General features: G+C 34.6%; 1 protein-coding gene across 12 annotated transcripts in view; it reads right to left on the bottom strand.

Annotated features, from left to right (window-relative positions):
- Positions 1 to 12,217, bottom strand: part of MYO9A (myosin IXA) — a 255,948-nt gene that overhangs the window by 89,776 nt on the left and 153,955 nt on the right. For all 12 annotated transcript variants that reach the window (XM_055536880.1, XM_055536869.1, XM_055536874.1 and 9 more), the window contains 2 exons: positions 5,306 to 5,381; positions 1,120 to 1,263 (listed from right to left, as the gene is read on the bottom strand). In XM_055536880.1, coding sequence (XP_055392855.1) covers positions 1,120 to 1,263; positions 5,306 to 5,381 — 220 coding nt within the window. The remainder of the gene's footprint in view (positions 1 to 1,119; positions 1,264 to 5,305; positions 5,382 to 12,217) is intronic.

Genomic DNA, 12,217 nt, shown 5'->3' on the forward strand with positions numbered 1-12,217 from the left:
TAATGGCTACAAAAAAGGAATAAAACCCAGTGCTTATGAACATGGGCTGGGGAATCAGGAAGACCTGGGCTTGTTGAATCTCAGCTCTATCACCTACCAAGGTATGATTTTATTCTCTTTAAAACTTGGTTTCATTATGTAACAGTATAAAAATGATAATGGAAGACAATGTAAGAATGATAATACTATCAACCTCACAGAGTTGCTGTGAGGATTAAATGAGTTTATTCACAATTCTGGAATGTAGCATGACATATAAATTGAGCCTATTAACACTGTTAAGAGATGACTTAGGGATTAAGAAACATAATCCAGTCACACTTCTAGCTAATGGTCAAAAAATATGCTTTGGAAGTGTTTTAAATATATTGATATGGGTAGGTAAGAACTTTTTACTGGTCTACCATGCATGGTTAATACCTATATCCTGAAACCAGTTCTACATCAGGTAAGGAGAAACAGCAGGTTTTGGCAAGTATTATGTATCACCATACAGGTGCCCCTTGAACAACACGAGTTTAGACTGTAAGGGTCCAGTTACACATGGAGGTCTTTCAACATGAACTACAACAGTACTACTTGATATGACATTGGCTGAATCTGTGGATGTGGAATCACAGATACTGAGGAGCAGTGGATATGGAGGGCTGACTGTAAGAAACACACAAATTTTCCACTGTGTAGAAGGTTGGCACCTCTAACCCATGCAGTGTTGAATGGTCAACTGTATGTGGTCCCATTCACCATTTCATAAGAGATTTACCTGCCCAACTTGTTAAGACTGCCAGAATTAAAGGGCAACTGCAGTTAAAAACTAGGAATCCTAAAAAAAAGCTAACAGTATTTGCTCTCTCTGGATGTAGAGTCTGTAAAAGAGCAACAAAGAATCATCTCCTTAAGTATAATGACCTCCTAGTAAGATGAAAACAAATAAACAAATACCAGCCTTATAATACATGAGACTGTCACAGTTCTAAATTCTGACTACTTTTCAATCTTGTTTCACTTAAAATTCCACTCATGAAAATAATGTTTCACAATTACCTCTCTTCTTTTTTAGACAGAAAATTTAAATCAGTTATAAAAAAAAGGCAAGTGATATTGTTGATCAATACTAACGTGAGAATCCCATGGGCTCTCTCCAACAGTTTGCTGCTAGCTGAATTAGCGAATATCCCATCTTTATCAAGCAAGGAGGTGTTACTTGATAGTTTACTCTGGCGAATCCCAGTTCTGCCATTCCAGGCAAAATCAAATGTTTCACTGTAAAAATTAAATACAGTACAATTTCCTTAATTGAGACATCCCTAACATTCCAGAAATTTCTTTTAAAAATAAAACAAAGCTTTAAACACTGACGTTAAAACTTAACTTTACTTAAAAAATTTAAACAAAGCTTTAAACACTAAAGTTAAAATTCAGAAAAAATGCTAAACCAGCAGAAAATGGCTTTATCAAAGAGATTACTGATCAATTTGGCTAATCTTTTAGTCTCTCATAACCAAATATTTCTAGGATTCTACCACATTCACATTCAAAAGTACATGATGAGCACACCATATAGCTAACCGTACCATTTAACAATCAGTAAATAACATAATGTATCATAAGATACGTCATGTCTTTTGTCTTTGTTTCAGGTCCAAAATCCCTATCCTTTAAAAAGTATATATTAGCCCGAGCATAACCACTTCTTTGAGTTTCACTTCTTTTCTGAGAATATTCAATGTATGTAAAATAGAAATAAAAACTGTTTGCTTTTTTCCCTGTTAACTGTCTTTCATTAGTTTAATTTACAGGCCTGTAGCCATTGAACCTAAGAAGGCAGAGGACAGTTTCATACCATAAAATTTGATGTATATAACATTATCAAAACAATAAAACTATAGAAATGAAGAACAGGTTAGTGGTTGCCAGAGACAGGAAAGGGACGTGGAAGAAAAAGAATACAAATAAGCAGTATGAATTAATTCTTTTATGATGATGAAAGAGTTCTGCACGCTGACTGTGGTGCTGCTTACACAAATCTACGTTGCTGTTGTTTAGTCACTAAGTGGTGTCTGACTCTATTGGGACCCCATGGACTGCAGGCCACCAGGCTCCTCTGTCATGGGATTTGCCAGGCAAGAATACTGGAGTGGGTTGCTATTTCCTTCTCTAGGGGATCTTCCCAACCCAGGGATTGAACCCGTGTTTTCTGCATTGGAAGGTGGATTCTTTACCACTGAGCCATCAGGGAGATAAAATTGCAAAGAAACTACATATATACAAACACAGATTTATTTTAAATGGTGAAAACTATAGTCTAGTTAATATTAATGAAACAATGTAATTTACCTGGTTTTGATTATGTACTACTACTATATAAGATTCTTTTAAGGAAAACTGAATGAAGGGTACATAGAACTCTAAAAACTATATTTCCTTTGTACTCTTTCTGAAACTATTTAAAAATGGAATATAACCTTAAAATATTTATTTTCCCATTAGTTCTTTACTTAAATTATACCACTTTTTAGATAGCCAGGACAATATCTTCAAAATCTTTTAATAGCTTTGTTCTATCCCCCCGGTCAAGTTTCTAATGAAGAACGACAGAAAGTAATCAAACATGAAAAATTTTATCTATAAAAATTTTCATGAATACCAAAAAATTAGAAACAACCTAAACAGCCAACAATTGGAAATAAATGAAGAAATCATGTCATAACCACACCAAAGGGAGTCTATAAGGTCATTAAAAATCATGTCATAGAATAGTTATTTAATGGCATAAAAATTATCTGCATATATTATCAAATCTAAAAGTATTGCTGCATGGTATGGTTTTGTTTAAGACAATTATATTTATACATATGGAAAGAAGAATACATACAAGAAAAATTTTATGGGCAAAGTAGACATTTGCTCAAACAAGATATGTGTATCATCAAAAAAGATACACATATCACCAATAAGCACATAAAAAGATGCTGAACATGATTAGGTATTAGGGAAATACAAACCAAAACTACAAGGAGATACTACTTTAATCCCATTAAGACAGGCAATAACAAAACAACAAGGATGTGGAGAAATTTGAACCTTTATCCATTACTAGTGGGAAGGTAATGAAGCCTTTATCTCTCACTCAAGGAAAATGTACACAGCTAAAAACAGATTTATATTTGCATTTCCTTGTTTCACAAGTGAAGTCGCTCAGTCTTATCCGACTCTTTGTGACCCCATGGACAGTAGCCTATGAGTCTCCACCGTCCATGGGATTTTCCAGCCAAGAATACTGGAGTGGGCTGCCATTTCCTTCTCCAGGGGATCTTCCCAACCCAGGGACTGAACCCGGGTCTCCTGCATTGCAGACAGACACTTTACTGTCTAAGCCAAAGACTTACCTCAATTCTTAGTCCTAGATCACCACCAAATTGGTTGTTCCACTCTTACATTTATGACTAATTAGGAATATTCCACAGGTTAAGGTCCAAAAACCTCTACTCAGTATATACAAGCTAATAATTTCATGACTCATTTGATTTTCTAAGTATCTGTTTTTCTATCCTCTCCATCTTCTCACCAATTTTCTCTAAAATATGTCTAAAATAAACTCAACAATACAACAAATATGAGCTGGAAGGATCTCCTGTTAAGGCTGCTGCTAGCTGGCTTTATCCTGATAACATGACTTCAGTGCCAAATATCTTCCTTTATTGTATGCAAAGGAAAAGAATCAAGCTAGTGTGAACAATTTCTCTGTGAAGAAGGGTCTCATAAATGAGCTCATACACACATCTTTATGAAATTAGACTGTCTTTCCATGAATCCCTAAATTCAGTTAGCTGCTTGAACACAGAATGATATATCTTAAACCAAAATATCAGACTATTTCAACTAATGTATAAAAACAGAAGCCCATACAGATCACCTCAGACATCCAAAATTGAAAGCAGTACAAAGAAACGCAAACTTGGGAATTCCCTGGTGGTCCAGTGGTTAGGATGTGGCACTTTCACTGGGGTGGCCCAGGTTCAGTCCCTAGTCGGGGAATTAAGATCCCACAAGCCACTCACAGCAGTCAAAAAAAAAAAAAAAAAAAAGGAAAGAAAGAAAGTCCACAAATTAGGAATTAGGAAATTTATAACCATTAAATTGCTTTGGGAAATGCAACAAGTCACAGTTCCTTTTTTTTTACACAAATCAAGAAAATGAGATCCTTAAGTTAGGGATCGCTAATGACCAGGGTAAGAACACTGCCAGTATATTGAAATAAAGGTACATAGGATCACCAGATTAATGATTTCATTTGTTCTTGAGTAAAATCTAACATGCACATATAATGGTGATTTTTGTCAGCAGCCAACTGTCATACATATACTACAAAAACAGTAAGTCATTCAATCGTTCAATTTGCTGACATTAAAGATAAGTAGAGTTGAGGTCGGATACCTGGGCTGGGAAAGTTCTTGTAGGTTAAAACAGTGAACCAAGACTTCTTATTATAAGCAATAAAAAGTTGTAAAAAAGTTGTGGAGCAGAGAAGTGACAATATACATTAGAAAGACACAGTAACTCAAAATGGAAAACTTGATCAATGAAGTTAAACCATAATTCTAAATACTAAATAGATCATCCTAATTTTAGTGTCTTACCAGGGCACTAAAAAGCTCAATTCTCTTGATGTTCAAAATGTACCCAGAAAACTTTAGATACTAAACAATGTTCTTTTGCTCATTTAAAATACAATCTTTATAAAAAAGTATGTGCAAAGGAAACAGGAGTTTTAATTACAAACTCAGAAAATTACTTGTACTTGTTACTTTCAAATTTTACTCAAGAATTCTTCATTGAAAATGGTAAATAAAGGTAAGCTGTGGTTACCACATTCATCAAGAAAAGATATTGGAGTGTTAAATGTGGCAAAAGTTTAAAGAAAAGGTTTCAGATGGTTTGATATAAATCAAATTACTCAGTTATTACTTACCAGTAAGATTTCTCCATGGAAAGAAGCAAAAAACCCATTACTTTTGCAAAGGATACAAAATGCCAGAAAAGTCTCAGAAATGAAAACATATGAACTCATTTTTAATCATTCTGGGGAAACTTTTTTAATTGCACAACCATTTTACCAGAAGCAATCTTGGATAATATACTCTATTGTTAACTCTAACCTTATTACAACTTTTATAAAAGTTTTAAGAAGGTTTTTTAAAAGGCCTGATTTTCTTCATATTTTTAAAGCCCCAGAAGTATTATTACTAAGAATTCGAGCTATTTCTTCTGTAGTTCCTTGAAAACATAAACCAAACATACTTACTGTTGGTTTTTTTCATTTAGAGTATTCATGCCCTGGAGATCAGAAAGAGGTGTTCTGGGATTTTTCCGAGTTATATCTAGTGTATAGAAAGCAAAAATTTTCAATCAGTGCTACCAGAAACTAAACACAAAACAGTTTTTCTAAGATCAAATGAAATTAGTATACTTAAATAGCAAATATTGCTAAACATATCAGAAACATCTACACTTGATCTTAGCCAAAGGCTGAGAAGCGATATCAGAAATATCTAAATAAAAATATGAATCAAGTCCCATGACTGTTACTTATAAATCTTAGTCAACAATGAAACCAATTAGGGAATTTAATAATAAATTCTTTAAATTCTTCTCTCATTAAAATATATTTAGGAAATCCAAGGGTAACTGGGCTGAAGGCCTAGAAGTATACAAGTTCTTTTCTTATTTTAATATTAAATATTTAATCATTTAGTGTCCAAAAAATTCTTAATTTATTTGCATCACTTTTCAGCAATAGTATATTGCTGACATGAATTATAGACTTTAGAAATCAATTAATCTTATAAAGACAATGAGAATCAAAGATGATGAATTGCTTCCTCAGAAATAACAATATTTTTTAAACTAAAACTCTAATTTAAAAAATAAGTAGAAGATTTGAATAGACATTTTTCCCAAAGAAGATGCACAGATGGCTCACAAGCACATAAAAAGATGCTCAACTTCATTAATCACCAGGGAAATGCAAATCAAAACCAAAATGAGACATCACTTCACACCAGTCAGAAAGGCTATCATTAAAAAACACAATAAGTGCTGGTAAGGATGTGGAGAAAGGCAGTGCTCATACACTACTGATGGGGATATAAATTGGTGCAGCCAATGAGAAAACAGTATGGAGGTTTCTCAAAAAACTAAAATGGAACTACTACATGATCGAGCAATTCCACTCCTGGATACACATCTGGAAAAAATGAAAATGCTAATTTGAAAAGACACATGCACTCAATGTTCACAGCAGCCCTGTTTATAACAGCTAAGTAATGGAAGCAACCCATGTGCCCATCAGCCAACAACTGGCATAAGAAGATGTGGTATATGTGTATGTACACACACACACACACACACAGACACACACACACACACACACACAGAGGCATATTACTCAGATACTAAAAAAAATAAAATACTGCCATCTGCAGCAGTGGAGAGACCTAGAAAATATTATGCTTAGTGAAGTAAGTCAGACAGAGAAAGACAAATACTATATATGACTTATATGTGGAATCTAAAAAAAAAAAATACCAATGAGTGTATATGCAAAACAGCAACAGACTCACAGATACAGAAAACAAACTTGTAGTTACCAAAGAGGAGAGGGAAGATGGAAGGGACACAATAGGGATATAGGATTAAGAGACAGAGATTACTATATACAAAATAGTACAAGTATTTCTACTTGAGATAAAAATCTTGTATGTGGAAAATACTAAGAAATTCACAAAACAATATTAGGACTATTATTAAATAAGTTAAGCAAAATTATAAGATATAAGATCACTATTTAAAAATCCACTATGTTTCTATACAATAGCAACTAACAATTGGAAATGAAATTAAGAAAATAATCCCATTAATAATAGCATTAAAATAATATAAAAGGAATGAGTTGAACAAAAAAATATAAAATATCTACTGAAAAACTACAAAGTATCTTAAAAAATAATTTAAAAAGGAAACCTAAATAAATGGAAAGCCATCTCTGCTCATGGACTGGAAAACTTAATAGTGTTTTAAGATTGCAATGTTCCCAAATTCATTTACAGATCAATGCAATCTCTATTAAAATTCCAGCTGTTTTTTTTTTTTTTACTAAAATGAATAAGCTGACCCTAAAATTGATATGGAAATGCAAATGGCCCAGAATAGCAAAACTAATGTTGAAAAAAGAGAACACAGTTGGAGGACTCATACTTTCGAATGCAAAACTTACCATAAACATATAGTAACTGAGACAGTATAAAGATAGACAAATAGATCAATGGAAAGGAACCAAGAGTACAGAAATAAACCTTTACATTTATGATCAAAAGAAATTTGACAAAGGTGCCAAGACAATTCAATGAGAAAAGAATAATCTTTCAACATAAACTGAGAAAACTAGATAACCACATGGAAAAGAATGAAGTTGGTGGTGATCCAGTGGTTAAGACTTTGCCTTCCAATGCAGAAGGTAGGGGTCTGATCCCTTGTGGGGAAGCTAAGATCCCACATGCCTCATGGCCAAAAATTCAAAACATAAACAGAAGCAATACTGTAACAAAGACTTCTAAAACAGTCCACATCAAAACAAACAAACAAACAAACAAGAATGAACTTGGATCAAAGACCAAAATATAAATGGTAAAAATACAAAACTCTTAAAACATGGGAGTAAATATTTCTGACCTTGGATTAAGCAGTAGTTCTATAGCTATGACATCAAAAGAATAAGCAACCAGAGAGAAAAACTGATAAACAAGAAATTATCAAAATCTAAAACTCTGGGGTTTCAAAGGATTCTACATCAAGAAAGTGAAAAGGCAATCCATAGAATGGTAGAAAATGCCAAATCAAATATCTGATGAGAAACCTAAATCTAGAATATTAAAAGAACTTTCACAACTGAATAATATTAAGACAACCCAATTTTAAAAAGAACAAAGGATATGAATAGGCATTTATCCAAAGATGACAAGCAAACAGCTAATAAGTACATAAAAAGATGTTCAATATGATTAGTCACCAGAGAAATGAAATTAAAACCATGAGATTGTACTTCACACCCCCTGTGCATGCGTGCTAAGTTAGTCACTTCAGATGTGTCCGACTCTTTGCAACCCCATGGAGCCCACCAGGCTCCTCTATCCATAGGATTTTCTAGACAATAATACTGGAGTGGGTTGCCAATTCCTCTCCATCACACACCCTAGCATGACTATAATAAAAACGACAGATAAATGTTGGCAAGGACACGTAAAAACTGGAACCTTGTATATACTCATATGCATGTGCTGCATGCTCAATCATCTGACTCTTTGTGACCCCATGGACTGTAGCCCACCAGGCTCCTCTGTCCATGGAATTCTCCAGGCAAGATAACTGCAGTGGGTTGCCATTTCCTCCTCCAGGGGATCTTCCCCACTCTGGGATCGAACCCACATCTCCTGTGTGTCCTGCACTGCTAGCTGGACTCTACCACTGCACCACCTGGGAAGTCCTTCATGAATACACTGCTGAATGTGAAATGACACAGTTACTTTGGAAAACAGCTAGCAGTTCAAGAAAAAATTAAACAGAGTTGCCATTTGACCCAGAAATTTCACTACTAAGTATATACCCAGGAGAACTGAAGACATAACATCTATACTCATATAAAAACTGTTACTGGAAAACATATGTCTTGGGATCAACAAATTCAGTTAGAACTTTGAACAACTTTATTTTCTTACATATCTGAATGCATTGATTTCATTTCACTTATCCAATTCCTAAGTAGTGGATATCAATTATCCTTATGACAAATTATCATTTTCTATTCTCCATACCCATTCTTTTCTCCTGCATATTGACACATAATCATCTCAGGCCTTTCCTTAATACTATTAATGCAATTTTCAATTATGTTTCCTCTACTTATTGAGATCACATAGTTGTTGATTTATACCTCTGCTTTTAGCTCAAAACCTGTTTCAATATCATTCTGATTATTTCATAGTCTTAAATTTGTGCTACTGCTTTAGTGGATTCATGTTCTTAAATTCTTCTTAAACTGTAAACTGCTCACAGGGAATTTTCTTCCCTTTTTTGGAGTATCTTCCTTGTAAACGCAATAGGGTATTTCTTTTATGCACATTTCTTTTATGATATCATTTAAACTTTTTGAAAAACCCATTGTGAGACTCGGTGATGTAAATCTATTCATATTTTTATTAATTTAAAATCATAGTACTTATTTCTCATATTTTATTTCATATTTATTTCACTCTTCAAACTCACTTTTTTCCCGATAGATGAAGGTTTCTTATGCTACTTTAAAAGATAAAGATTCTGGGAAATCCGTGATGGTCCAGTAGTTAGGACCCTGCGTTTTTGCTGTGGAAGGCAAGGATTCAACCCCTGATCAGGGAACTAAGGTTCCAAGAACAGTGCAGAGTGCCCCTGCTGCTGCTAAGTCACTTCAGTCGTGTCCGACTCTGTGCGACCCCATGGATGGCAGCCCACCAGGCTCCCCCATCCCTGGGATTCTCTAGGCAAAAATACTGGAGTGGGTTGCCATTTCCTTCTCCAATGCATGAAAGTGAAAAGTGAAACTGAAGTTGCTCAGTCATGTCCAACTCTTAGCGACCCCATGGACTGCAGCCCACCAGGCTCCTCCGTCCATGGGATTTTCCAGGCAAGAGTACTGGAGTGGGGTGCCATTGCCTTCTCCGGCAGAGTACCCCACTCCCCCACAAATATTCAATTTTTGTTATTACTGTGTTTGTCTGTGTTTGTTTTACCCATATTGATTTCCAAAATTTGATAAATAGCCACATTTTACCAACTCAATAAAAACAGCTCCCTGACATACCTCCAGGCTTCATCAAAATATATACTGGCATACCTTGTACGTGTTTCTGTCGACCATTTTCAAACAGGAATTCTAGTCAGGTAACATTTTTAGAATATTTTAAATTATGTTAGTGCAAGTCTCTGTATAGGGCAATAGCCAAAGGGCTTTGGCATTCATTATCACATTTGAGTCTCACACTGCCCCTGTGCAGAGGGACTGCCTTTCAGAGAAGGAAACTGAAGCTCTGAGAAACACCTTCCACACACAATAACACAAGGGCTAAGTGGCAGAGCCAAAATTTGAGCCTAGTCCTGCCCGACTCCAAATGCTAGGCTGTTTCTCATCTCTCTTTGAGAGTAATGTACGGTCCCTACGTCATCATCTATGTGCCCCGCCACAAACCTCAGGTCTTCCAAGAACTGGAGCCTTCCTCAATATTAGGCAAGCAGGCTGCTGGTTCCCACTCTGATCTGGAGGAAGCCCTTATGAATAAGGTGCAGACATTTCCTGGGGTTTCTATAATTTTTTTTTTAATATTCTTAATTCCATGAAAAATAGTCTTTTCTACATATCTATAATTTATATCAGGCTTCATGATAAGCAATTAATTTTTTAAATTGTGGCAAAATTTACACATTGCAAAACATATTCATTGTAAGCATATAGTTGGTCAAGTATAGGGAAAAACTGCCCCTGAAGAAGATATACTGAGTGACTAATAAAGCTGGCAATCTTTAAAGAGCCTAGGGATCATTCATATATCTTCTTTTCTAAGTGTATGCTTAAACCTCTTGACCGTTTTTAATTGAACTGTTTCTCTTATTGCAGTTTTTTCATATTTTGTCTTCGAGTCCATTATCAGTTATGTATTATAAGTTATTATGAATATTGTTTCTCAGGCTGTGAGATGCTTTTTCTTTTAACAATATCTTGAAAGTTTTCAATTTTGATGAACTTCAGTAATTAATATCAGTTTTTTTTCTTTTACACTTCATGCTCTTATGTTCCATCTAATAAATTTTGTCCCAAGACTGCAAAGATCTTCTCTCAGGTTTTCTTGTGTAAATTTAACATTTTATTCTTTGCAAAGAGCTGCATGACCCATTTCAAGTTAATGTTTATGTATAATATAAGGTAAGGATCAAAGTTCTCTTGAACATTCTATTTGCCATGAAGTGATGGGTTTGGATGCCAAGATCTTAGTTTTTTGACTGTTGAGTTTTAAGCCAGCTTTTTCACTCTCCTCTTTCACTTTCATCAAGAAGCTCTTTAGTTCTTCTTCACTTTCTGCCATAAGGGTGGTGTCATCTGCATATCTGAGGTTATTGATATTTCTCCCAGCAATCTTGATTCCAGCTTGTGCTTCATCCAGCCCAGCTTTTCTTGTAACATTGTCTAATTTTGGTTTTAGAGTAATTATACTGGCCTCATGATATGATTCATATAGTATTCCTTGCTCCTTTGTTTTCTGGAACAGCTGAGCAGAACTGGTTTTATTCTTTTCTTAAACGTTTTTAAAATAAAACTGGTTATCCAAACTATATGAGTCTGGACTTTTCTGTTTCCATGTGTGGGAAGATTTTATTTATGAATCCAATCATTGATACAAGACTAAACAAATTCTCTATTTTTCCTTGGATCAATTTTGACAACTTGTTAACATTCAAGGAATTTATCCATTTCATCTAAGCTGCTGAATACACTGCCATAAACATTCATTATCTCTCCTCAATCTTTTGATGTCTATACCATACGTAAGTGTCTTATTCATTTCAAATAACAGTATTTTTGTCTTCTCTCATATTTCTTGATCAGAATGGCTAGAACTACACTATCCAGGTACAGCAGCCACCAGCTATATGTGGCCATTCAAATTTAAGCTGCTTTAATTAAATTCCAGTTTAAAATTTTTTTAAAAAACTTCAGGTGTTTAATAACAACATGTAGCTAATGGCTACAGTTTTGAAGAGTATAGCTGGAGAACATTTTCATCCTCAAATAAAGTTCTACTGATCAGTACTGGACTCAAGCTTTATTAATTTCAAAAATTGCTCTTTTGGTTTCTACTCATTTTCTCTAATGCTGTCAGCTTTCTATTCAGTGGTTTTAGTTTCTTATTCTTTACTTCCTTCTACTTATTTTGGGTTTAATATGCTTATTGTTGTAGATTCATAAAGTAAAAGCTTAGATCACTGATTTTTAACCTTATTTCTTTTCTTAGATAAGAATTTAAAGCTATTGGTTTTCTTCAAAGCACTTTAGCTGCATTGCTGCTGCTGCTGCTGCTGCTGCTAAGTCGCTTCAGTCGTGTCCGACTCTGTGCGATCCCATAGACAGCAG

Source organism: Bubalus kerabau, chromosome 10, assembly GCF_029407905.1.
Source record: "Bubalus kerabau isolate K-KA32 ecotype Philippines breed swamp buffalo chromosome 10, PCC_UOA_SB_1v2, whole genome shotgun sequence".
In the NCBI taxonomy this organism is placed as follows: domain Eukaryota; kingdom Metazoa; phylum Chordata; class Mammalia; order Artiodactyla; family Bovidae; genus Bubalus; species Bubalus kerabau.